The sequence below is a fragment of the Cryptomeria japonica genome, chromosome 1, assembly GCF_030272615.1.
Source record: "Cryptomeria japonica chromosome 1, Sugi_1.0, whole genome shotgun sequence".
In the NCBI taxonomy this organism is placed as follows: domain Eukaryota; kingdom Viridiplantae; phylum Streptophyta; class Pinopsida; order Cupressales; family Cupressaceae; genus Cryptomeria; species Cryptomeria japonica.
The window spans coordinates 142436835-142463311 of NC_081405.1; the positions used below are offsets into that span (position 1 = coordinate 142436835).

At 36.4% G+C, this 26477-nt stretch overlaps 1 protein-coding gene across 2 annotated transcripts in view; it reads left to right on the plus strand.

Moving 5' to 3' along the window:
* The window catches only part of LOC131027577 (uncharacterized), a 193138-nt gene that overhangs the window by 139265 nt on the left and 27396 nt on the right, over nt 1-26477 (plus strand). For both annotated transcript variants that reach the window (XM_057957663.2, XM_057957662.2), the window contains exon 7: nt 17968-18090. In XM_057957663.2, coding sequence (XP_057813646.2) covers nt 17968-18090 — 123 coding nt within the window. The remainder of the gene's footprint in view (nt 1-17967; nt 18091-26477) is intronic.

Genomic DNA, 26477 nt, shown 5'->3' on the forward strand with positions numbered 1-26477 from the left:
AAGAAATCATTGAGAGTCAGTATTTTGAAGGCAATTACAAAAATTGCTCCTGACCCTCAGAGAGGGCCCATAGCGATTTTCCAGGTTTCTCTCCTTTGTTTGAAGAATTGAGATAAAATCTTGCTTGGACAGGAGGAGAACGTGATATGTTATGCCTTGGAGATGATTTGAAGATTAAAAGATAAAGGAATTTGCCTAAAACCAAAAAGTCGCTCCTGACCCTCACTGAAGGTCCAGAGCGAGATTTTCAAAAAATGCATGTTTTCTTCAAAATGGTGCTAAGGCAAGGTTAGGATAAGGCGAAGAGACCTCCAAAAGCATGATGAATATTGTTTTGCCTTTGAAACTTGATGATTTTGGTTAGAAAATGAAAAATCACTCCTGACCCTCAGAGAGGGCCCAAAGCGAAAATGTTGGAAATCCTCATTTTTTCTTGCAACAACGATGCAAATTTGGATGGAGTGGATAAAGGAAGGATGTTACTTAACGACGAATGAAGTTTCAATGAAAAATGATGGAGAATCAAGCCTAAAATCAAAAAGTCGCTCCTGACCCTCAGGGAGGGCCTAGAGCGAAAAACACCAAAAACACATCTTTTCCTCAAAATTTGACAAAGCTAAGTTTGCAAGTCAGTGAGAGGACCTAGTTGAAATGTCTTGAAGAGGTTTTTGACGTTGAAAAATGCTAATTTTGAGCAAAAATGGAAAAATCGCTCCTGACCCTTGCTGAGGGTCCAGGGCGAGATTGCCTTTAAAGACATTTTTTCCTCCAAAATTGTTGATCAAGTAACTTTATAGTGCAAGGAAATGGATTTTGGGAGTGACATTGAGTGGTCAACGATCAAATTTAGGTGGATTCCAGCTAGAAAATGAAAAATCGCTCCTGACCCTTGTTGAGGGTCCAGAGCGAAATTTACATTTCCACCTATTTTTCCTCACACAAAATGTCAAATTTGAAGTACAACACATTAACTGGATATCAATTTACCCTCCAGGAAATTTTCAAGCCAAGATGCAAAGTATTCAAGGCTAAAATTGAAAAATCGCTCCCGACCCTCAGAGAGGGTCCAGGGTGAAATCATCATGGAGTTTAATTAAGCCTTGTTTTAAAAATTAATATTCTCCAAATTGCACTTGATCGCCAACATTACTAATTTTGAGGCATTTGAAAAATTAAGATTAAATTAGCATTAAATTAAAAGCATTTTTGGCATTTAATAAATTGATTTTAGGCCTAGAAAATCGAACTTCTATTTTGAAGGCATTTAAAATTAATTTTTACTAAATTAAAATTAAATATAAAGCGCTCAAGGCCTTATTTTGATTTATTTTGCCAAGTCGACCCCCTTTTTTTTTGGAATTTTATTTATTTTTTAATCCTCTTTTTGCCAAGTCGGCCTAGAGGGAGCAAAAGGGTGAGCGCTCTATATATTGGAGGAGTTTTTCCACATTTCAAATCATCAATCATTGCCTTAAGTGCGAATTTGGGGAGCTAATTGGAGGTGCGAAATCTGGTGTGCTTGGAGCGAATTTCTTTCAAGTGTTGGAGGTTGAAGGAGGTGGAGTTTTTATCTTTTCCAAAGCTAGAGGAGGTGCAATTCATTCAAGAGAAGGCTTTGATTTACATTTTGCCTAGCGAAATTCATCTATTTTTGCATCATTTCTTAGAGTTTAATACTCAAGAGGAGGTATGGCAAAATCATCTTAACACCCTTGTTGAAGATTTAATTTTGAACATTTGTTTTGGAAAAATCTAAGTATCGCATGGTTAATTAGGAAATGATAACTCAAGATTTATCATGAAGTTTCCTAATTAAAATCTTATATCTTCCTTTTAAGTTTAATTTCTACACTTCAAGATTTATTGCTAATTGTGAAATGTTGTGTAGGTGTCAAGATGGCGACTCCAAAGATAGGAGCATCCACTAATCGTCCAACTCTCATCAAAGAAGATCAGAAGAACGACGAATTGGAGACTAGGATCGTGTCCAAATGGAGTAATATCGGAGATACCAACTTGGGAAACTTCAATGTGAAGAAGTTTCGAGAGGTCCCCTACATTGGCAAGCCATCTCCTGTCGCGAAGAAGATAATTGAAAGTGGCATCATCAAGGCGGCAGGTTTCCCTCTGGCAGTCCAGTGTCATGAGCTGATGATCGAGGGTGCCCGCCATTATGACTCACAATCAAGATCGATCGTATCCAAGGAAGGAAACACTTTAGCTTACCTTTCAAAGGAGGCTATAAGTGAGGCTCTTCATCTTCCAGAGCATAAAGATATGATTTACAAAAGTTTAGAAGGAGCCAAGTCAATGTACGAAGATGATCCCAACACCTGTTTGAACCTCATCAACAAGAATTGGTTGCTCAAAAGTCGTCCTCGCCTGAACAAGATTCCCAACACACCGCATAGGATCGACTTTCAGGAGGAGTACAGAGATTTGATAACTTTGCTCAATCGAGTTACAGGGGCTCCTCAAGCCTTCTACTTCGAAAAGTGGATGTTCTTCTTCATTCAAGTGATAGTCCAAGGGAAAGGAACGCTTCATTGGGCCAAAATTATTAGCAATAGCCTGGACGTGCAATTGAGAAGACTAAGGCCTACCAAGTCGTTCCACATGAGCTCATATGTCATATATGCCTTGATCAGGAGTTTCGAGTATGCAGGGCTACCTCACAGGGGTGTGATCGGAAGAGGACCCGGAGAAGTGAGAGTTTGTGACTCTTATGTTCATCTGCGTCATCCACCTGGAAGTAACTACAAGTTAGTCAATGATACCTTCACGATGAACATCACTAGGATATTGCAAGGCGGGATTCACAATCGACTATCTTTGGATGCGCAAGAGCTTGTGAAGAGGTATGGTGCATGGTTCATCCAGTTTCAAAAGTTTACATACATCAGAGTTCATGGGTGCCCTTCACCTCCTTACATGTTGCCAAGATATCCGACAGATAGAATAGTGTTACTTGAGGTAACCAGACAATTGGTAGCTTGTGCAAAGGTATCCAGACACAAGCATGGAAATGGAGTGCCCGTACCTATCATATTGGGGAATTTAGTTGAGGTATGTCCTAATACTCAAGCTTCAGAGGATGCAGAGAAGGAATTAGCCTTGTATTCTTTCACCTTCTTTGCCCCACGGGAGAATTTTGATCCTTATGGTTATATGGAGGAAACAGTTGCTAGGAAATACGAACATGAGTTTCAGGTGGAAGACTTTTGGATGAATCTCTCAAATGATTTAGAAGTTAAAAGGAAGATGCATTCCAGATTGCCTTTAGATTTCATCAAAAAATGCAAGGTTTACAGAGTAGCCAATCAAGCCCAGGACAACGACAGATACCTCCAGTCATCCTATGACAAAGAGGATAAGAGAGTGAAGATAGATTGGAACGAGCCTAAGATTTTGGACTTGAGAGCTTTGATGGCTCCAGTTTTGTCATGTACTCGCAGATGGGTGGATGTACAACATCAGAAGTTAAGAGAGCAGAACGTACCAATGACTTTTACTTTGGAGGAAAGACCAGAAGAAGGAGGAGCAAGCGTGAGTGAAGACACTTCTCATCCTAGAGGCGCAAAGAGGAAAGAAAGACTTGAGAAAAGAGAATCCTCCAAGAAGAAGCAAGAGGCCAATTGAGATCGCCCATCAGGCACATCTTCTCGACATGGAAAGAAGGCAAGTCAGGCTGAAGGTCAAGAAAAGATAGTACTTGAGATTGATGAATCTATGGAATCCATGGTACAAAATGATAAACCAGAGAAGGGACAGACACCTCAACATTCATCGAGTCAACCTTTACAAATTGATGAGGTACAGGAAGATCAGGGAAATGATGATGAAGCGACATCTCCTCTCCGAGAAGATGAACCCTTGCTTAAAGAAATACAAGTTAGAGAGACAAGATCCGCCATCCTAGATTGGTTGAAGGAGAGACTGACAAGGGTGATCGTGATTGAAGAGGAAGAAAATGTGATTGATTTGGAGAGCCTTATAGGAAATTCTCAAGAAGTAACGGAAAAGAAGAAGGCCACCAAGATGTCCAAGGTGATAAGAGATGAGGCAGGATCTAGGAAATTGCAAATAGCTACACCAGTAGTGGACAAGTATGAAGACGAAATTCTTGTAGATGAGTATGATGTGGAAACATTTGAGCTTGGTCCACTCACTACTGAACAGGCAATGGATGAGGCAACCGATTCATTTGAGGCACTTAAGGACAAACTCAAGGAAGAAGTGGAAAAGAATAAGAGGCTTGAGAGAGAGGTCGGTGCTTGGAGAGGCTACTTTAGTCATCTCAATCAGCCCTTGAGACGTCAGGATCCAGCAGTATCTCCTGTGCAAGCACTTCCTCTTGAATCAGTTGGAGAAGCAGAAAGGGTCAAAAGCTTGGTTCAGCTTATGAGTTCTTGGATTGATAAATCCCACACGGTAGCCGTCGAGTTTGCAACAAGGATGATGAAGACAATCCATCGAGCTATCCAGGTCCTTGAGATTATTCATAATTTATTGATAACTGTAGCCGCTTTTGCTCATACTATAGATGTTATCATTCCTGTCCTGCAAGTAATAAGGCAAACACCAAGACGGATACTGGCACAAGAAAAGATAATGGATGGAGGATCTCATAACCTACTATAGTGGTTAGCTCTGCTCCAGATAAAAGAGGTCCTTTTTGAAGACATCAGCTCCAAATGCAGTCAAGTTGAAGGTGTCATCCATCCAATTCAGGATAAAGTGTTTGAAGTGTTATGTACCATCTTTGGCCGACGAATCGAGATTGAGACAGATGTGGACATCCAAGAGTTGGAGGATAGAATCAAGGTCATCTTTTGCAAAGAGGAAAATGTCATCGCAGATGAGCAACGAGACCTGATGTTCACTACCATGCTCCTGATTGAGAAGATCAAAGAACTCGAACCTGGATGGGAAACAACTCTTCTCACTGCCTTCGATTAGGTCATTCACTTGGAGGAACGAATGAAGAATCTTCCCGAGATTCCTATTGTTGAGATCGAAGGAATTGTGTCCAGATTCGTTGGATATGCTAAGAAAGAACATAGGAAAGGGAACAAGGTTCTAGAAGAAAGGTTGTTATAGGATGATGTGGCATCTTAATTATCATTGGTCTATGTTTCCTCGACTTTTGTGCCAATTAAATATTTGGCTATGCATTTAATAACGTTCATCTAAAAGAGGAACTTTTGTAATAAACCCTAATTAGGGTTTAGGTGTCAGAATCTTAGCCTTTGATCTTCTTTCGATCTGGACCGTTCATTGTAATTGAGGATGCTATATATACCCTCACTCATTTTCATTTTGTCATTAGAAGATTAATTAGATCAGATTAGAAGAAGATATTAGAGATTAGAAGAGCTTAGAGAGAAAGTTATTGTGTAGCAAGATTGAGTAATGAAGAAGGAATTTTGAGCAATTGTTGTCCATTTGGCTTTGAGATCAATAAAATATTGAAGTTATGGTGTTTTATTGCAATACTTGTGGCTATCTTCATGGTTGTTTATCTTCTTGAATCATTCTCAGTCGAAGTAGTATTTAAGTTTGAAAGACTAAGTGTTGTGCTTGATCTTTGGTGAGATTCGTATCCATACCACTAGCTTCTTACTGATTGTAAGGACGCTTTGTGTGGTCAACTGGAGATATTGAAATTGCTTGAACATTCAATCATCATTGAAATATTGGCATGTATCTTTATGATAGTGTCTATAATCCTTGATGATTTGAATATCACTAATCACCTTAGAAGATCGCATCAATTCCAGTAAAGTTGTAATCCCTTGGGAATACTGAAATTGGTAGAATCGTACCAAGTCTAGCCTACATTGAGTCATTCGTAGGATTAGAGTAGAATTCATCTCTTGAAAACCCTATCTTTTGATCTTTTTTGAGAATTTGTTAGCACTAGGAAAAATCCTGTTCCTGCAGTCAAGTTAGAGTAACACGGACCAGCTTTCAAAGCGCGTAAGACCCCTTGAAGAAACAGCATTCACAACGACCACTGGTGCTTATCCACACGTAGAGATCCTACAGCGAAGAACCTTGAAGTCACCCTGATTGATCCTTTTCGCGATATCTTCAGCATTCAGAGGCTTTACTCAAGAGAGAATAAGGTACCCTTGGGTATTTTATTCTGTGTTTGATAGTGTACAAAATACACGTCAACAGGTTCCCGATACACTATCTTCACTCGCTAAATACGTATTGAATAGTTCCAGTGCCAAGAGTATTATTAGTTAATTTACTTAATATCCTTTCGCTTAAACATACTTCTTCATAAATATTTGCTATAGTCTAATCATAACTATAAGTTATTAATTGCTGACTATGTCTTACATGTCTTAATTGATATTTGTTTGATAACATCATCCTATTTAAACTTATTTAATCGGAATTTGCTTAATTATATATATAATGTCGATATTCAAATTTATGTTCAAGTCTGAAGTTATGTATATTATTGTTTTTCTTACTGATATTTTCTGTCTTATGTCACAGGTTGCTGAAGATAACATTAATAATTTCTATGCTTCCTCAGCACTTGTTTGCATATATTTATAGTCCTATGCTTCACAGATCAAGGCATGCCTTGATCAGTGTATAGACACCGTTTCAATTAATATTACCATTTATTAGATGTTAATGCCGATAACTATCGGTCACGTCATTTCTCTTTATCGTGAGTTATGCTGATAGCTATCGGTCACTTTATTTAACATGCCGATAACTATTAATGATCGGGGCAACATGAAGTAGTATAGTTACCCGATAAATGATCGGGATAAGTTAACAAATAAATGATCGGTATTAGCATGCATTTTAGAATGATAATTATTATAGTTATCATATGATAGCATCAATCGATGCTATCATATGATAGCTATGGTAGTTATAATTCTGGTCTGATCACAGCATTAGTAATATTATCTAATATGCATATGAGATGGTTATAACAAGCTCATTAATTATGAGGTCTATACTTAAATTGTAGTTATATCGATAAGGTAGATGATTGAATGAGAGATAAATGAAGTCTCTCATTCAATCATTTATCTTACCGAAGCTACTAAGTTTCAACAGTCGATGTCTTCCTGATAATTGCTGGATGATATTGGTGCTGATTGCTGATTTTCAACATTTCTTTGATGACACCTGAATTGTTAATAATAGGGAGATTATATAGTTCAATTCTTTGTCCGTAATTATTTGATGTGTTTTCTTGATTGTCTTAGCACTTCCTTGGAGACTATGGATCGATATAGGACAAGAAGGATTGCTAAATCTTTCATACCATCCATCCAGTACTTCTCAAACTTAATGGATGACTAATACTAAATAACACCAATATCGTTTTCGCCACTCATTGCTAGATTAGCGCCAAAATATGCATCGCTACCTTCGATATCATAGTTATCTTTTTTCATATTCGTGCTTCCCTTCCGGACATAATCCTTAACATACTATAGTCTCTTTCCTTACGACTTGTCTCTTCGATAATGGAAGAAATATAGAACATTAAAATGTAATATTATAAGATAAAACTACACTATAAAGTTGATCACATTAATAATAAATATATTAATTAAAAAATAATAATATTTAATAAATAGATATTTAATCATTTCAAATAATCTTTGGTTTCATAATTATCATATTAATTAATAATAATCACTTTATTTAAGATATATATATATATATATAATATATATTATATATATATATAATATATATTATATATATATATAATATATATTATATATATATATAATATATATATATATAGAACGATCGAGGGGATATGACACCATACATTTGTTAGGACCTACATCGTATACTGCCTTAGCTCCATTCATAGTCTTGTATCCTGGTAGCGGTAGTTGATGGATTATGATGGATTATGTCCGGCTGCCCCAAACATCATGATCCTGAAAGCAACCAATTTGATTGTCCCTAGATTTGTGTCGTTGATCTCCTTCCACCTGGACACCATCTTGAACTTCGGAAGGAAGCCCTTCATCTCAACTTTTATCTGTGCCTGCTTGGTAATGGTTGCCGCCTTGCTTGCCTCTGCCATTCTAGGAATAAATTAACACTTAATAAGAACAAAGCTTCTTGAAAAGATTAAAATATTCTCAAGTTTGACTTCCTGCACTCTCTCCAATTTTTCTCTCCAATTTTTCTCTCCAAATTTGCACGTGAAGAACAAATTGTACTTGCACGTTTATATAGAATTTCTCCAACATGCTGCTAAGTTGGCAAAGGTCAATTTGGGCAGTTGTTTTAATGCTATGTCATAGTTTCCTTTCCAAAACGCCATGCAAATAGGCTCCACCATCGTAGTTGAGTTCCAAAATGGAATTTTCCTTTAATGCCTTGAGTTGTGCGTCATGATTTGGAATATTCTCTTGCCAACTCACCAACCTTCCATTTTTTTAATTTTGGAGGGATTTTAGAAGATTCACTTGAGATTCACTTTATCCATCCACTTGGCGAAAAACCCTAGGAGAGAGAAAACTTCAGGAGAGAGAATCTTTGACTCAAGAAGGATTTTCTTGAAGCTTTTTAACTTTCCTTGCTCTGGAGGAGATTTTCAATGCTTTTTCAACATATCCTATTTTTAAGGAACTTTCCAAAAATAGAATTCCAGGGTCCAGGGGAGAGACTTTCTTCACGAATCCAAATCTGTTTTTTTTTTTAAATTATGAGGAATTATGGTGCGTAAATATGGATTTTTAAAATATTTTCTCGAGGGGAATTTTCCTTTTCAATTCATCCTTGACCCCTGGATTTCCATGCCTTAGAAATTTTTTAATCTTTTGAACTTAGGTGTGGAATTCTCATTATGGAAGAAATTTCAACTTTCAAGACTTTTCTTTGGCATTACCATTTTAGTGCCCTTCTCCTTGTCTGGGCGCTGTTTTACTATGATGAAGGAATTATGTCATTTTCAACTACTAAGTGGAGGAATTTTGACTTGTGAACATATTTCCTTGCTCCCTCCTGTTTGGCGCCCTTCTCCTTGCCTGGGCACTATTTTCACCTTGTGATGGAATTTGCACATTTTTCAATTTTCCATGGAGACCTTGATTTGGCGCCCTACCTAGGACATGGGCGCTAATTTCACCTGGGGAAGGAATTCTCAACTTTTAGCACTTTTCCACGCTTCCCTTCATTTGGCACCATCACTCTGACTTGGGCACTATTCCTACTTGGTCAAGGAATTTGGTTTTTTAAACATTTTCCATGCCTTGATCACTTTGGCGCCCTGCCCAAGACTTGGGCACTAATTCACCTGGGCAAGGAAATTTGACATCCTTGAATTTTTCATGACAATGATATTTTAGCGCCCTCCTAGCATGGGCGTTGTTTTTACTTCCTCGTGGAATTTTGTGTTCTTTGAGTTTTCCATGGGCACCTTGTTTTAGCACCCTTGCCCGAACTTGGGTGTTGTTTTCATGAGGAAGAGGAACTTTGACACTCTTTGACTTTCCATGAAGACCTTTATTTGGCGCACTACCTAGGATATGGGCACCAAAATCACCTTGCCAAGGAATTTGACTTATTACTCTGCAGACTTAGTTGATTTTGATCATTTCCAGATCAAGATGCCATGAAGTGATTTTCGCCAGACTTAGAAGATATTGACACTTTCCACTTTTGGAATAGATGCTCACACTTAGCCATTTTTTATCTATTTTGCCTTCTTCAAACTTCCGGATTTAGAAATGATCATGAATGTTCAGTCTTTATTGTCTGCCTGCACAGAACTGGCCACAAATAGACTTTCCAAAAATAGAAAGTATCTCAAAATGTCAAAGTTAGGGCAAAGCAGGACACGGAGACACTTACTAAAAATAGTAAGTTTTATTTTTGGCAAAACGAAGACAATCCGAGAGACAGTGAAATCCCCCAAAAATAAGAACTTTATAAAAATAGAAAGTTGCTCAGAATTCGCTCAAATTTCCTGATTCTAATGCAACATTCAGTTTTCGAAAACCCTAAAATCTAGAACTGAAAATAAAACCCTAAAAAAATCAAAACAAGCCCTAGACTTATCCAAAATTGCCCAAACGAAAAGAAGACTTGATCAAATTAAACCCACAAACACTTGCAAAACAGAGAGACTGAAGAGACTGCCAGGAATCGACCCCAAAAACAAAAGCCAAAAGACTGAGAGGGCCTAAAAAGTAGGGGGTCCCCATTTGGAATGGGGCGATGTGTGATAAGGTCACAACATGAACCACTCTTGCATGTTGGTGAAGTGACATGGTGCTCTTGAATCTATGCACCAAGTAGATGCCATGGATTGATCTATTGGTCTTTTGGCCAAGAATGCATAGGAGGTTGACTCCTCTATATGAATTGTAATATGAGCATATGTTGAGGCCCTTCTTGGATTTTTCATCAGCCAACCTTTTTCGGCAGTGCTTCTTCATTTGTACTGACGTGATTTGTTTTATGTTCTTTGTTGCATCCTCATTGCTGCCTTGCCATTTCTTCTATGTCCATTTGCCTTTGCCCATGTCTTTGGGTGCAAATGCTTTTTCTTCAATCTTTGTCTTATTGCTACTACCAAACTATCTCTTCCATCTATCTTGTTGTAAGAGCCTATTGCACAACTTTAGGTCAATATTCGTAGAGGTGATGTTTAGAGTCTCAATAAAGTGTTTGTAAGCACTTTGGTAAGATTTTCAATGTGATTACCAGAATGTTCTCTCCCTTTTTTCAACAAATGGAAGTTCCCTAATGTCCTTGATCTTGACTAAATGCTCCTACAATGAAACATTTGCATCCATTCTGATTGAAAATAACATATTTTTCACAAATCTCATGCCAATCTCATAAATGCTACCAAATTTTAGTTGAAGTCTTCCTTTTATGGATTTTAAGATGCATTTCATCTATCATTGACAACTTGATCCACATTATAGCTTCTCTATCATGTTCATCAAATTTATTTTGGTCTTTACCTATAGGCGCTCGATATGAATCTATACCAAGGACAATAGTTGTGAGGCATATGTACTCAAAACTGGTTAACATAGGCTATTTCCACATGTTATAATTTATAGTAGAGAACCTTTGGCTACCTTTTAGCATGATGTCAAGTAATGAGGCCATATGTACTTTTCTTCCCTCCCTCGAATAGTGATGCAGAGTGCACACAACAGGAAGTGTCAAATAGGCTCACAGTCTTTCAGACTAAAAAGGTGACTATTCCAACCTAGTGTACCTTACCCACACTTGGTAAGGAAGTGTAAGACCACCCTCACACAACCTTAAGACCTAACCAAGGCCAAACCCAATCCCTTAAGGGTTATTCAACTTTGACACAAAAGTAGCTTCAGGGACTCAATCCCTTAATGAGGCTCAAACAAGGAAAATGCCTCAAATCTGTTGTCTGATGCTGAACAGCAGTAGGGACACCTTCTATGACCCTAACCAACCCAAAATCCAACCACTAAGTGGCTGCCCCAAACCTTACTATGCCAACTTTACCTTTTGGGCTTACTCGGCTACTATGTCTGTCAGCAAGGAACCGATCAATACAAGACAAACTTTACAAAGGACATAGTACTGTTTTTGTTGATTTGGAACCTCCAACATATGGTTAAACATTCCCCAAGAGGACAGAGCCTCACCTTACTCCTGCACTATCAAACTCTCACTTGGTTCACAGGCCTAATTGGCCAATTCAGGCTTGGAACACCAGCAAGCACTTGATGATGGGTTCATAAGGATTGGACAGAGTCTTGGGAAGTTTGTTCAACTTGTTTGCTTGCCTTTCAACAGCTTTCACCAACTCCTTGGTCCTTCTACTGATCGGCACACTTCAAACATCAAAGTGCAAGCTAAATACATGAGGATATTTAGCCTATGGCTTGCACAAACACCAAGCAATCTTCTTCACCAGGTCCTGAGCGTTTAGGATGTTATAGTACACCATCATACCTTGCAAATTCCAAAGGGACTTGAATTGACACCCCTAGAATTGCAAGATATGTGCCATTTAGCAATAAAACCCCAAAGCCCTAGGGTTTGCAGCAGTTTAGAGGAAAAATTCGATAACTTCCTCAATTCAACACCAAAATCTATCAAACTGGAACCAAATGAAAGGTCTTTCACATGTTCACATGACCATGGGCCTATTTCAAGCTTTCAAATCCGTACAGAACCGTACAGTCACGAGTTTGCTCAGAAAACTGGTTTTTTTATCAGTATTTTGTGCAATTTTACATCTCAATCACTTCCAACCCTTTGGAAGTCGAATTCAAAGCCTAAATAGGCTTCCCCTAACAGGCTCAACCGAACCAAGGTGGTTGGGAACCGTTGGAGCCTTTGTTTAACTAAATTTCAAAAGTTGCACAAAACTGTCAAAAGTTGTCAACTCCATTTTTGACAGTTTTTGCATTTTTTGCAATTTCAACATTTATGACCCCTAACCATTCCAAAATGGTTCTAACATGACCATATGGACTACAACACATCAAAATCAACCTCCTAATGCCAAAACTAATCACTACAAGAAAAAATGACTACTAGACCTAATAGGATCCAAGTGGACTAAGGCAACTCTAGGTTTATAGAATGACCTAAGAGTCCCTTGACCACACAAAAAAAGGATCACCAAGACATGGATGGTCATCACACATCCTTATTACAAGCAAAACATGAAAAAGAAAACAAAATGCCACAAAGACAAGTCAAGGTGCCCTGCACCAAATAGTCTTGAAGTAAGACAAAAAGAATACCTCCTTGCTAATAACAAAAATAAATATGAATATAAAAATGCTAAGGAAACTCAACCTTTTGCAAAAACTGTGCCCTAGCTATGCAAATATGTAGTTTGTGACTCTAAAAACAATGCAAATTTGCAGGAAAAGAGATGTAAAAACTTTCAATTTTGAAAAAAAAACTCGTTGATTTTTGTGCAGAAAAACAATGCAATTTTCATTCAAAACAATACGAAATAAAACCAGCAGTTTTTGATAAACTCCTACTTGTATTTTTCAACAAAAAATAGTTGGGATTTTTAAAGGAAAAAACCACAAATTTTGATTGATTTGGCCTACATTGTCCCGGAAAAATTGTTAACATGATTTCTTGTACGAATCCCTTACAATTTTCAGCTGACAAAAAAATCCATGATTTGTTTTTTTTGTCCTTGATTACCTACAAATTTGACGTACAAATTCTTTTGGCTCTTTACTATTCTATGCTAGTGGTCTGTGATAACCCCCATGATATCACTTGATACAAATTATTTAAAAAAATATTAATATCCTAAAGAAGAAATAAATCATTAAATATTGTAAATAAATGATTAAAATATTAATGTATTTAATATATAAAATAATAAAGAAAAATATTATTAAATATATTATTAAATGTCAATATAAAAAAGAAAATATATTTAATATATATTAAGAAAGTATTATTTAATATTTAATACATTTACAATGACAATATTTAAATATATAATAGTTAGTATATTCAAAAACATCGAATATTTAAAATATAATAAGTTCCCCCCCCCCCCCCAACGATCACCCCACACAAAGGGATGTGACGGTAAACGCAGCCTGGGCTGCGGTTACCCTCGCACCCCTTCATGCGGAAGGGGACCGTGGAGGGGCACATCCCTTCACGGGGTTTAAAGGGGAAGGAAGGAGAATGGGAGAAAAAAAAAGGGGAGAAGGTAGGAAGTGGACTGCAGGGAAAAGGAAGAAGGTAATCAGACTTCAAGGTAAGAATTCCTCCCTATATTAAATAATAGGTATAGTATATGATAGGTTCTTATTACTAATATTAATAGGTGGTATTAAGGGTAAAGGCTCATTAATATTAGTTAATATTAGTTAATGAACAATGGGTAATGGGTAAAGTCCATTGATAGGTAATGTTAATGATGGTCTAGTGAATATTTATACACGTCTTAATGTATAGTATTCACTAGTCATAAAAATAGGGATAAGATATAATCTTGTAAATGTTGTATACATAAGTTTGCATATTAAAGGATTATGAATACAAGGTATTTTAAGAAATATATTGCATATGTAAAGGATGGAAAATCATATTGATATATATATATATATATATATATATATATATATATATATTAATTAAAGAATACATTAAGAATTCATGTTAACACAAAGGATAGTTTATGAACTGAAAATGTATACAAATATATGGCTTGGTTGACTAAAACTCAACCAAGAAGAGAAGGATCGGGTCAATCTCCTTTGAGGAGTTGGATGATGGAGGCATCACCCAAGACAAGGAAAGGCAAGGGTCTTCCTTGGTTGGCTGGGGTGTAAGAGGTTATACCCAAGATAGGACTCAAAGGTCGGGCCGATCCCCTTTGAGGACTTGGATGATGAAGGCATCACCCAAGGCAAGGAAAGGCAAGGGTCTTCCTTGGAGGGCTTGGGTGTAAGACAGGATTCGAATTCATCTTCGATTTCCTGGAGGGCTTGGGACCAAGGGGTTCCAAGAAGGTGAGCCTCACGGCCGCCTAAGGACATACTCACGTATGGCATTGTATCCTTTTTTTTTTTATGAGAATTATGATTATGTTAATTGAGCATTGAAGTTAGATTGCAATTCAGATTACTTATATATGTATATATATGTTTGTTATGTTCTAACAATCTATTTTGCAAGTTAATGATCTCTAACTAGTAGGGACATTACATGGTCCTTTGATCCATCTGTATTCATAGTAGTCCCTAGATCTTCATGCTTTCATAGACACCTTGGCTTTAACTAAGCTCTAATACCATACTAAGGAAATTGAGCACATAAAGATTAGCAAGATATTAATCGGGAATGGTTGCAATCACTATGTCTGGCATAAGGATAAAATAAGAAGAAAAAACTTTCTCATATAGGATTACAAATACATGAGACAAACCACGTTATGAATGTGGGAAAAATTAAACGAGCATAATAAAATGAAATAAAACATAAAGTATATCCTAAGGTTAGAACAACTTTATTAAAACCTACAATTAATAACCAATTGACTATTACTAAATAATAATTACTTTAAGACCTCTAACCATCTATGGGTTCTTTATGTACACTTATTTCTGTTTGACATGTGCCAAACCGGCCAATATATCAAGACAACACAAACGTGGCACTTCTAAACTGCCATGACACAAACGCAACCACCACCTTTTTATTTCTGGGGGTTTCATCACAAACAATTTTTTTTTTGTTTCTACTCTATTTCTAAGGGATATACTTCAACTTTTGTAGACCCTTGTACAAACTTGCATACTTTATTCTTGCTGAAAATCATCATAATAAGAATGTTTGAGAGTATCTTCATGTCACATGCTTGGTCAATTTGACTAGTGAATGATCATAGTGGCTTACCAAGCTGAATGGGCTTAATTTTCAAGATTTAATTTGGATCACAATAGGTATTTGTTAATTTGTTTGAGCTCTATCTTTGTTCCTTGTTGTGAATCAACATGCAAGAAAACGAGAAATGTTAAAGTCAACTTCTTGACATGTTCATTCCACATAAGGATGTTAGCTTCACTTGATCATTTGGAACCTAAGTTACCAGTTCAGGTTCGGGAGCGGGTTTGAGGACGTGAACCTAGTTCGTGGGTTCGAGCAAAAATATTTTGCCTTTTGGGTTCGTGGGTTGGGTTTGTATGTATGTGTGTATAAATATGCAAAAATTTAAAGAAATATACAAAATTACAAATCTAAATACATTTAATAGTATGCTACTTCATCATTGATCAATGTCAAATGCCAATTCAATTGATAGTTCAAAATTTCAATAATATCATATTATGTCATATACTCATATTCCATATAATATATATCAATGTATCATAGATTCACTCAGGTTCATGTCTGGGTTCGCTAGGGTCTGGACAAGGTTCACAGTAGAACCCACAGGGAACCTAGGGCCCTTGGGGTGAACCCTGTCCGAGCTAGTCACAAACCCAAAGCAAACTAGGACCCACGCGGACCCGGTCTGTGTTAGGGGCTCTAGACAGGCGAACCCGGTAACTTAGTTTGGAACCCAATGCCTTCAATTTCTTAGAGGAGATAAACAAATTTGTAGAGAAAGCAGAGTTTTGCTGCTAACTTGTCCTCTCATCTATGAGTGGCTTTGCTGCATTCAACTTTGCACCTCGTTATTTTTTCTTTTCTTTTTTAACTTTTCTCTTTCTTTTCAAATTTTATTTATGATGACAACAAAGGGCATGGACGAAATGACAGTTACTCTAGTGGCTACAATGGCAAATGATGAAGACTGTAATAATCCACACAAGATGCGAATTAAAATTAGCAAGGATGCCAAATGTGTAGGGATGCAAAGGAAAACAAAATAGAGAAAACATAAATGTGTACAACTTAAACCTATCTACGGTTGTATCTGCATAGTCATCATCACATTGTAAGTACAACAAAATATTGAATGCAATTTTATTTGAACATGAGGTGCATGGCCTTCAAGCATATGATCTAGCACAAGACCTGATAGACATCCTTAAACAAGTCAAGACAACTGGTACATATAGAGAAAATAAAAGGTAGCTATAATAACTGGCCAGAATAGTTAAGGCACCAACAATCCTCATAACTCAAAAAATAACTAATAGGAAGATTATGACATTCTTTTTTATTTATGTTGAGGAAGTTTAAAAATATATCTCATGCAAGCAACTGGTTGCAGATGAGACTAATAGTTAGCTTCTTACAAACACTTATGAGACCAATACTAAGTTCCTTACGAGCACCAATGAGACCAATACTTAGCTTTTTTCAAGCATTAACATTAGAAAACAACTTTGATATCCAACTAGAAGACAACAATGGAATACCAAGAGTCACGACTTAGAAGTCCACATTAAATATTGCGTTCACACTAGAAGCCAACAATGGAAGATCAAAAGTCACAAACATAGAATTCCACATTAGATGTCCCTTTGGGAATTTGAACTTAGGCCTTGACAATGAGAAGCCGGCATTTTAGCCAATTGAACTCAACCCTTGGATAATTATGACATTTTTTGATAGCTTCATCTTTTACCATGGCATACATGGTGATGATTAAAATAATGCTCTACAATGTCTGGGATTAAATCCTCACAAGAATTGGACTTGACAGGTTAGTTTAAGAGATATATCAATAATAAAAAATTTCACTTAAAGATTGAGATGCCAAGGTGGAGAGGGTTGATCCCTCCTCCCAAACAATAGCATTTGGTAGGTCAAGCCCTCTCTTTGTGGTCGATCAATCTCATCAGTCATACATTTCATAGTCGGTTGAGCACTCATTTCCCCATTTCGTGTTTCTGTTAGAGCCAATAAGTTTAAATAGAATGATCAAAAAAATTGTCCTTGTCCATTCCAATTTTTATCCAATCTTGAGATAATGTCTTTATTCCTCGTACTAATGTTTTTCTGCCTCATACTAGTTCTAAAAAATTCCTATTGTTCATACTTCACTAATAATTTATTGCAATTAATCACCCCATAGCATTTGCAAATCCAGTTTAGTTGTGGCTTAGAGGACTGCAGATCCACTTGGTGCACTCCCATCTTATACCTTTCACATAAATATGACAGATGACCCTCATACTTTGGCTTCAATTATTGTTTCAACCAGTTATATACTACGTGTGATTTGATTTTGTTCACAAATCAACCTCTTATGTGGTTCTTCTTCAAACAATCTGTAAATTTAATATTGTAGCAGTTTCAGCATGCCTTCATTTCATTAAATTAAGATAATGTCTTTGCGTGGCATTTGTTCCATTTTGAAAAATAGACGATTCCTATTTGTATCAGCAATTTAATCACTATTAAATAATAGGATGTTTTTGTTAGATTGTTTCTTTTATGTTATCATTCCAATTGCTCTCTGGGATTACAAAATGGAAGTAAATTCATGTTTCTTGTCTCTGGTAGGATTATTTTGTGTCAGATGGTGAGGTGGTTTGGGATGGTGATTACGTTGATTTCATTCACATAAATGACAAGGGTCAGCGTGTGCTTGATCACACCACTATTGACCTTTTAAAATTGAACAAGGTGAGCCATTACTTTTTCTACTTAAAAAGGTCTTTTTTTAATACATGTTTACTACTTCCTATCCAATATGCACATGTGTCCAAGTCGTATTATGTTTATTTATGTATTTTGATTGTCACATTCATGATGAATTTTATAGTGTAATTTACCATAACTTATTTATAGATGCTAATAACTGTTTTATTCTTGTTATTATTTAATTCATTTATTGCTATTATTGTAAATTGGTAAATGGGCCCCTTTAACTACAGAAAGGCCTTACCTTTGGCTTATTGCAATGTCTGAGGGGTTTGTAGATCACATGAAAATCATTTGTTCCACCAAAGTTACCAAGGGTTTGCACCTTGCCTCAACTATTGAGGTACACTATTGCTAAAAATAGATGTAGCATGTTACTCGAATGACATTTTTCCTGGGATTTTGAACCTGGAGAATCGCCATTATAGCCCCATTGATTTAACACTAGAGCTCATCCTAAGTAAAAAGAAGATTTGGGATAAAGCTAAGTGGCTGTCAAAGAGAAAATCAAGATGAGCTTGGGTCCTTAATTATACGACATGCACACAACTTGCATTGCCATAAGTTCAACTCGTACCTCCACATGCTCACATGACTATTTCAAGGTAGCATAGACCCTGTGGGAACTGATGTGATGTCCCCACTTTGAAATATAATTTAATAATAAATAATGATAATAAAATTAAGATACAAAAGAGTAAACATAAAAGCCAAATTAAATTAAATTAAATATCAATACACTTATTTAATACTGATTAATCATCCATTTATTTCTATCAGCAATATATTATTGAATAATGAATAACCATTTATCTCTATAATAATAAATTATTAAATAAAATATTAATTTGCAGTCAATATTAATTACTATTAAATAATTATTAAATAAACACAAAGTGACAGACCAAATCTGACACGTCAGATTTGTCTGCCTTTGCATACATGTATAAAAGAAAAAAGGAAAAGATCTCAGATCGTATAAGACCACCATATTTGACCATCAAGCACCATCAGGGGAATTTGTCTTGTTTTCTATGTGCATCCTAACCGGATCTGCTCATTCAAGCATTCATTGCCTTTGGCATAAAGGTTGCATATTTAAGAGCATATATCAGAAACGGAACCATCCATTGAAGGAGTCGATGAACGTTGTCAAACAATAGTCAACATCCAAATTGACTTGAGATTACTGCAAGTCAGAGATAACTAGGATCATTAGAATCAGCATAATATGATTAATCATAAATAAGACAACGATTTAGAATAGTTAATGTTGAATGGTGGTTATGATTAACAAACTGATTGCTATGAAAAGACGTGAATGGAAATATACGATTATGAAGAGACACAGCTATTAGGAGGCAACCATTTCCCATCGTATATAATGAAGATCGAACTCATTCTATCGGGGAATCATATCAGAGACAAGGACATTCATATTGGAGATTACTAAATAAATATACTCCTTTGATTCATACAGGACTACAAATATTTCAGATCAGATCGAATTCTTAATCTCTCTATGCATATCCTGTTTGATCGATCAGTTGAGCAATGGGCCTTGTGACAATCAGTTGCACATATATCAAGTTCGAAATCAGGGATCAGGAAAAGAATAATATATCTCTGGTTTCCTGGAGTCCAGTTTGGATCTGTTCTGTAAGAGCAAAGTGCCTCTTAGCATTTTCAGTTGTAAGCAATATTAAAAATCAGTCAATTGATTATAGCACTCCATAGTATATCTTATCGGGTGACTTGTCAAGAATGTGGAAGATTATAAACGAAGGAATGCCACGTGTGGGGAGTCTTTGACCTGACAAAATATCAGAATTTAGGAAAAAGGACTTCAGGAGCAACTCAGATTTATTAGTATTAGAATAAGCTTGCCAAGTGCCTTGTGGGCCCCACACAATCATTATTCATATTCCTAGAATAAAAGAATTTTTAAAACATTGTTTGCAGCAATCAGAAAAGGGCTGGGGATTTCACAATAATTATTGTGTTTTTAGCAGCAGCTCCACTAAAGGGAATGGGACACATTTGGAAGCCTTATGAATATGGGTTGTAGTTTTTATGTTAGCCCCACTTAAGCCTTGCCGATTAATGATTGTGATTTGAACAAACAGCATTGCCAAAAGGACAACAATGAGTAAAAGAGGAGTCAACAACATGTTGAAGATTGAAGTTTTTTGTTTGGCAAAATTATTTGTGTTTTTTACCCATTCTCCACTAATTGTGAGATATCAATCAGATGGTCTAAGGGAATGTTTACAATATAGAAACACATATCTCAAATAAGGGAATCTATCAAGATAAGTACTACTTTCCCAAACTAGCCTTCAACTTTAAGTTGAATATTATAATAAAATCTATTCAATTTTGATAAAATTATATTTATTAATGTATTACAACTCTCATATTAAGTTGGTATTATTGTCTCAGGATTAAGTTACAGCAAATCCCAAAAGGGGACATTACAACTGAAGGATTTATTTTAGTTGAGCCAACTAAATATGTGCTTTGGGAAACATTAATGTATTTAAAACGGTTTAAAGTCTCTTGGTAATTGACAAGTTGTCTTGTTATTAAATTGTGGTTTGAATAAAATTTGATGTGTTGCTTTGTTTGTGAACTACTCCATGAAATACAACCTCTAGTTCACTCTATATGGTTGAAACTTGAAATGTGCCAATGTAGTCATGGTAATGCTAATGCCACCTTTAGTTTGAAAAATTTATCTTTCGTTGACGCCAATACTATTGGTGATCCACTTAGCAACACAAACATTCCTCGGTCTGAAAATCCATGTGACAAGCATTGTCCTTCCTTGCACATCCCATCCCCACACAAGTTCAAGGATCTTTTGTACAATGGAACTCATTAAAACACTATATTGTGGCTTCTAAAATTTTCAGGATTTTTGATACTTTTTTTTGTGTTTCTGGGGACCTTTGGAGTGATTTTCAGGAAATTCAACATTCTTTTTGTAAGGTGATGACTTAGAGAAAATCTGAAGCTTTCTGTTGCATATACATTTTTTTAAGCACGAAGAAAGAAAATACAACCTCAGGAAGGTGACCATCCTAAGGGATTTTTTCCCTGAGCGGCCATATGGATCAAAAGGGTCCCATAACATTTTAGAATATAGATGCTTGTTCTAGCTGTGGGAGAACTAATCTCCATTCATGTTATCGATGGTTTAGAGTCTAGACACTCTTGGGCTCACTGTAAGTGGGTCCATACTTTAGATACTTTATAGGTACAAATTTAGTTATTCAAGTCATGAGAAGATAAATCATATTTTAATTTCATATTGTTCAAGAATGCTTACATATTACTGTCATTGAAATAATCACTCTTTTCAGATGTTTATATTAGTTTCAGCCATTAGCCAATACTTCACAATTAGTTCTTCCTACAATTGTGATGATATCAATGCCTCGCTGTATTATTGAGATTCAATTTGGGTTGTGTGTTAAAAGGGTAACGCATGTAAGAATTACATATAAGACATACAAAATCAAAAGATGCAGTATTGACATTCATTTGTAAAAGCAAGAACTCCATAGGCTTGTGCAGTTTTTGTTTGAACCATCAGATCAAATTCTAGAAGGCAATGTAATGTTAGTCATGGGATGTTCCAGTCTTGGTCTCTTTCATTCAATGAATGAGATTCTTTCCTCCAAGATTGAAGGAACATTGGCTGGCCTATTGTGAGGTCAGAAATTGCCTACTTTGCAATCTCCACCTTACCACCTTGTTATTTTGCACTTATTTTGGTGTCCATCCTCTTAGACACGTTTAGGATTCATTTTTCTTATTTCTTGGCATAAAGCCATCATAGATATATTTTATTTTACATCCAAAACCTATTATTACACCTAGAATCAACTTTGAAAGTTTCATGACAAATTGGATCTAGGTGTTAGAAAGGACAAAATTGCACCTGGACAATAAGTCTAAATTCTGATTGATTACAAGTTTGAGGTGTCAAAAACCCCTGCCCTGATCTGAACTCAAATGGTTATTTAGAGTTGAACTCAAGATAGAAAAATCAAAGCCTTCTAATACTGAATCATTTAGCAATCTAGGAGCCCTCTCAAGAACATTCTACACCCTCTTCATGCTGAATTTTTCCTCGAGACCCCATACAAAGTTTTCAAACCTCTCATACCCATCTTCCATGGCTGAAATCTGAAAATGCCCATTGTTGAATCTCTGTGAGTAATATCCACCCTTTCCTCTCACCATTGGATTCCAATATTATTCCTCCATTCTCTAGGATTTTCATCTTCCCAAATCCCTCTCCCAATTTTCCACAGTTTTCAAATTCCTTCTCCAAAACCCTTGTGTCAAATACAATTCTTTTTAATTCCTTCTTCCAAGCATATTGGTGCCATTCTTATCTCATATTGTGTCCATTGTACAAGCACACACCATCTAAGTAATAGACAACCTCCTATTGTTTAGTGGTAGCTGCAATACCTTGCACACACTACAAACACCCCACATAGGATCACACACATCCAATATTTCCATTGCTCTGTTGATAGTTGAAAATTGAAACAAACCAAATAGGGAACTTTAGAGGTTGTCTCCCAAACAATCTAATCCAACTTTCTTGTCTCATAGCTTAGATGGCGAATATATAAAGATCTAGGGCAGTTGCAGGGAAAGTACAGGTGGATCATGAACCAAGGGAGGAAGGATATGAATCACTAGAAGTTTCAGAGCCAGAGCAGACAAAGGACTTTGGAGCTAGACTGCAGTTTTGTCTACTCTAACATCCAAGGAAGTGGAATTTGTCTTTTTGAGCATTTTTGGGGGGTTCACTAATGTCCAGCCTCAGTGCTACAGTCTGCATTATGAGTCAGCTCCAGCCCTATTGTCTGCACTCTGCACCAATGCTAGATTGCATTTCTTCTTAAAATGATAAGTAGTCCTAGCAATTTGTCTTGCACTGGTCACAGAGACTCCAAATTTATGTGACAAGTTCAACATTCAACCGCTCAAGGGAAGCACCTTCTTGTTTCTAATCTATTTCCTTTATACATTTGCAATTCCCAGCTCATGCACATAATCTGTTTGAAATAAAATCTTATATGTTGTAGATTGTTGTATATGTGCTGTTTGTTATATTTCAGTTTATGATCAAATTTAGATAGATTTGTGCAAATTAATGAAAGGTAATCCTAGGTTAATTATCCCTCCATTTACCCCACACTCAATTTAGACTGTGGTTTCCAAATTTGTTCTTTAACGTAAAAGAAGTTTATAGAATGTTTAGAAGAAAACCTTGTTACCCAAATTTTTTTGTCTCATTGGTCACGACAAATAATATATATGTTGAATTTCTCTATTTATTGAATTGAAGGGTGGTGGAAAAGTTTGTGTGCTGGAGAATGGCTTTGATGTAGACTTAATTCTTTTCTCAAGTCAAGCTTCAATGGTTCTGTGAAACAAAATGCAGAAGACATACACTGGATTGTCCTGGAATTCAAAGAACAATAAGGATGAAATGAAGAAGTCAAGAAATTCAAGTGGTGCAATTCTCTAGTTTACTTACAAGAAGGTTCCTTCAATTGAGGGACTTATGTGGTGCAACACAGTCAAAGACATGCCAAAGATGTTAGATGAAAAAATTAAAACAACACTATGAAAAGAATTTTCTTTTGACCTATATATAGAAAAATCAAGCGTGCAAAAGGAAGACTGTATAAGCAAGTTTTCTTTTGATGATGAATTTAATTTATTGAGTGAGAGGAATGTCAGCTAGACAAGTCAATTGTCTTGTAGGGTGTAGTTCATGCCCGTACATGAAAGCTCTTTCAAATTGACACCATCACAATTTTCAGCAAAGGGTAATGTAGGGGTTGTTTAGAGCCTTGTAGAAGGTATAGAGGATAAGAAAACACTAGAGAAAATGTGTAAGATTTATAAATTCTTGTGAATAATCATAACTACACCTAATCTAGTCTACAAACAAAGAAACCGTTTATTGCTCTTTGAAATGTACAACAAATTTATCCACTAAGCTAATTTAATACAAACTACCAATACAATTATATAGGAGTTTGCTTGGAATATTCTCAGCTAAGTAAAGCTTAATAAATTTTGTTTGATAGCTTACTAAACCAAATTAATTAAGAGAATAGAGAATTTCTAATTTAAGAACTCCACCAAAGTTCCATAGCCTCTTGGAGTCTTGAGTCTTGATGTGGGAGCATCAAGGGACTTGGACAATCAACATTGTTGTCGTATGTATCTGCGGGAGTCTCCTTGGGGCCGATTTCACCAAATATGCAATTGGCCATTGGTCTTGCATATTTGGAGTTGGCTGATAATTAATAAGTGCGATGCATTTGTTTGGAAAACAAATATATATTTATTAAGGGGGGGCGACTTTTGGAGAAGTCCACCACCCTTATGAAAGGTCACCATGCTCTATTGAAGGGTGGTCTTGGTTTGAAGGGAGCCGACTCTTGATAAAGAGTCACCTTTGCTCGGGTATAAAGGGAGATCGATTCTCCCCTCCTTAACAATCAATATACACACAATCACAGTCCGCACATTCAAGGCAGATCGAATATCATACACAGCAGTTCAAATAATATTCACTGCAGTTCAATCTTACACAGCAGATCTAATATCACCACCAGCAGTTCGTGTAACATCAAGTGTGGATTGTTTCATACATCTAGCTTCAAGGGGTGAAGTGATTTTTTGTAAAGATATCTTGCTATTTGATTAATATAATAAGAGACATTTGTTGCTAGGTTTTTCTCCCTCATGTTGGAGGGTTTTCCCAAGGTATATGCTGTGCAAGTTTGATTGAATTGTCTTATATCTGCATTCTATTAATCTGATCATAAAATTAACATGGTATCAGAGAAGGTTTAAGAAAATCGTGATCAGATTTCTCTAAAGAAGCGAAGTTCTCTATTCTTCTTCTCATCCTAAGGAGTAATTCTTAGCGTCACTATGGTGAACGGACTTAAGGTTGAAGATAGCTTGAAGGTGCAACAAACTTCACTTCATGGAAATATAGAATTCTACTGGCACTAGAAGAAAATGATCTTCTTGAGTTCGTCGAAAAAGATGATATATTTGAACTAGCCGATGAAGCTGAGAAACTTCAAATGAAGAAGAATGGCATAAAGGCCAAGAAGATGTTGATTGATTCGATGTAGGATCATTTAGTGCCTCTCATCTCCAAGATGTCAACTGCTAGAGATATGTTCAAAACCTTGGAAGGACTTTATGAGATCAACAATACTAGTAGAGCCCTTGCTCTAAGGCAACAACTTCACCAAATCAAGATGGCGAAAGGAGAATCAATCATATCGTACTTCATGAAGATTACTAAGTTAATAGATCAACTAAGTGCCATTGGAGATCAAGTTGTGGACAAAGACTTCATCATGTTGGCATTGAATGGTCTTCCTCAATCTTGGGAACCATTTATTTAAAGTGTTAGTGGGAGATCCAAATTTCCCAAGTTTGATCGTCTTCGTGCAGATTGTATCCAAGAAGAATCTAGATTGGCTACAAGGGGAAATGGCCGAAACTCTCACAATGAAGACAATCATGTTCTAGCCACTCAAACTACAAAGAAGAAAGGAAGAGATGGGAGAAAAGACAACTTCAAAAGAAACAAAGATAGAAGTTCAGTTTTCGCACCTAATTCTAAGAAGAAGAAAGATTTGTCCCACATCCAGTGTTTTAGATGTGACAAGTATGGCCACTATGCAAGAGATTGTTTGACAAGGCCAAAGCAACATGCTTCTATGGTGAATGTTGGTGAAGTATCTCCTCAAAAGGAATCTAGGAACAACCAAGAAGGGTTTCTATTCATTTCTGCCCATCTAGCAATGTTCCAACCGATACAAGCACTTGGTTGATTGATAGTGGCGCTTCTCGACACATCATAGGTTATAGGGAACATCTTTTAGACTTGGTGGAAAGAAAGACCAATCTTCAAGTAATAATTGGAGATGATGCATGCTACTCAATGAAAGGCTTTGGATCTACCTCTCTCAACTTAGAATCTAGCATCCCTCTCCATCTAAGTGATGTATTGTTCGTACCAGGCATCAAGAGGAACCTTGTCTCCATTTCAGCCTTGGAAGACAAAGGTTATCAAGTTGCATTTTCAAAAGGGAAAGTGCTTTCTTGGCCAAAGAACTCTAGCATCAAGACAGCATGTGTGATTGGGAACTGGCATGAGAGTCTATACAAGCTTTCCATTCGTCCAATTCAAGCACTTCTGCATGACTCTTCCAGTTCTAGCGAGCTATGGCATAAAAGAATTGCTCATCTACACTACAAGGCCCTTCCATCATTGGACAAAATGGTTAAAGGTGTACCTA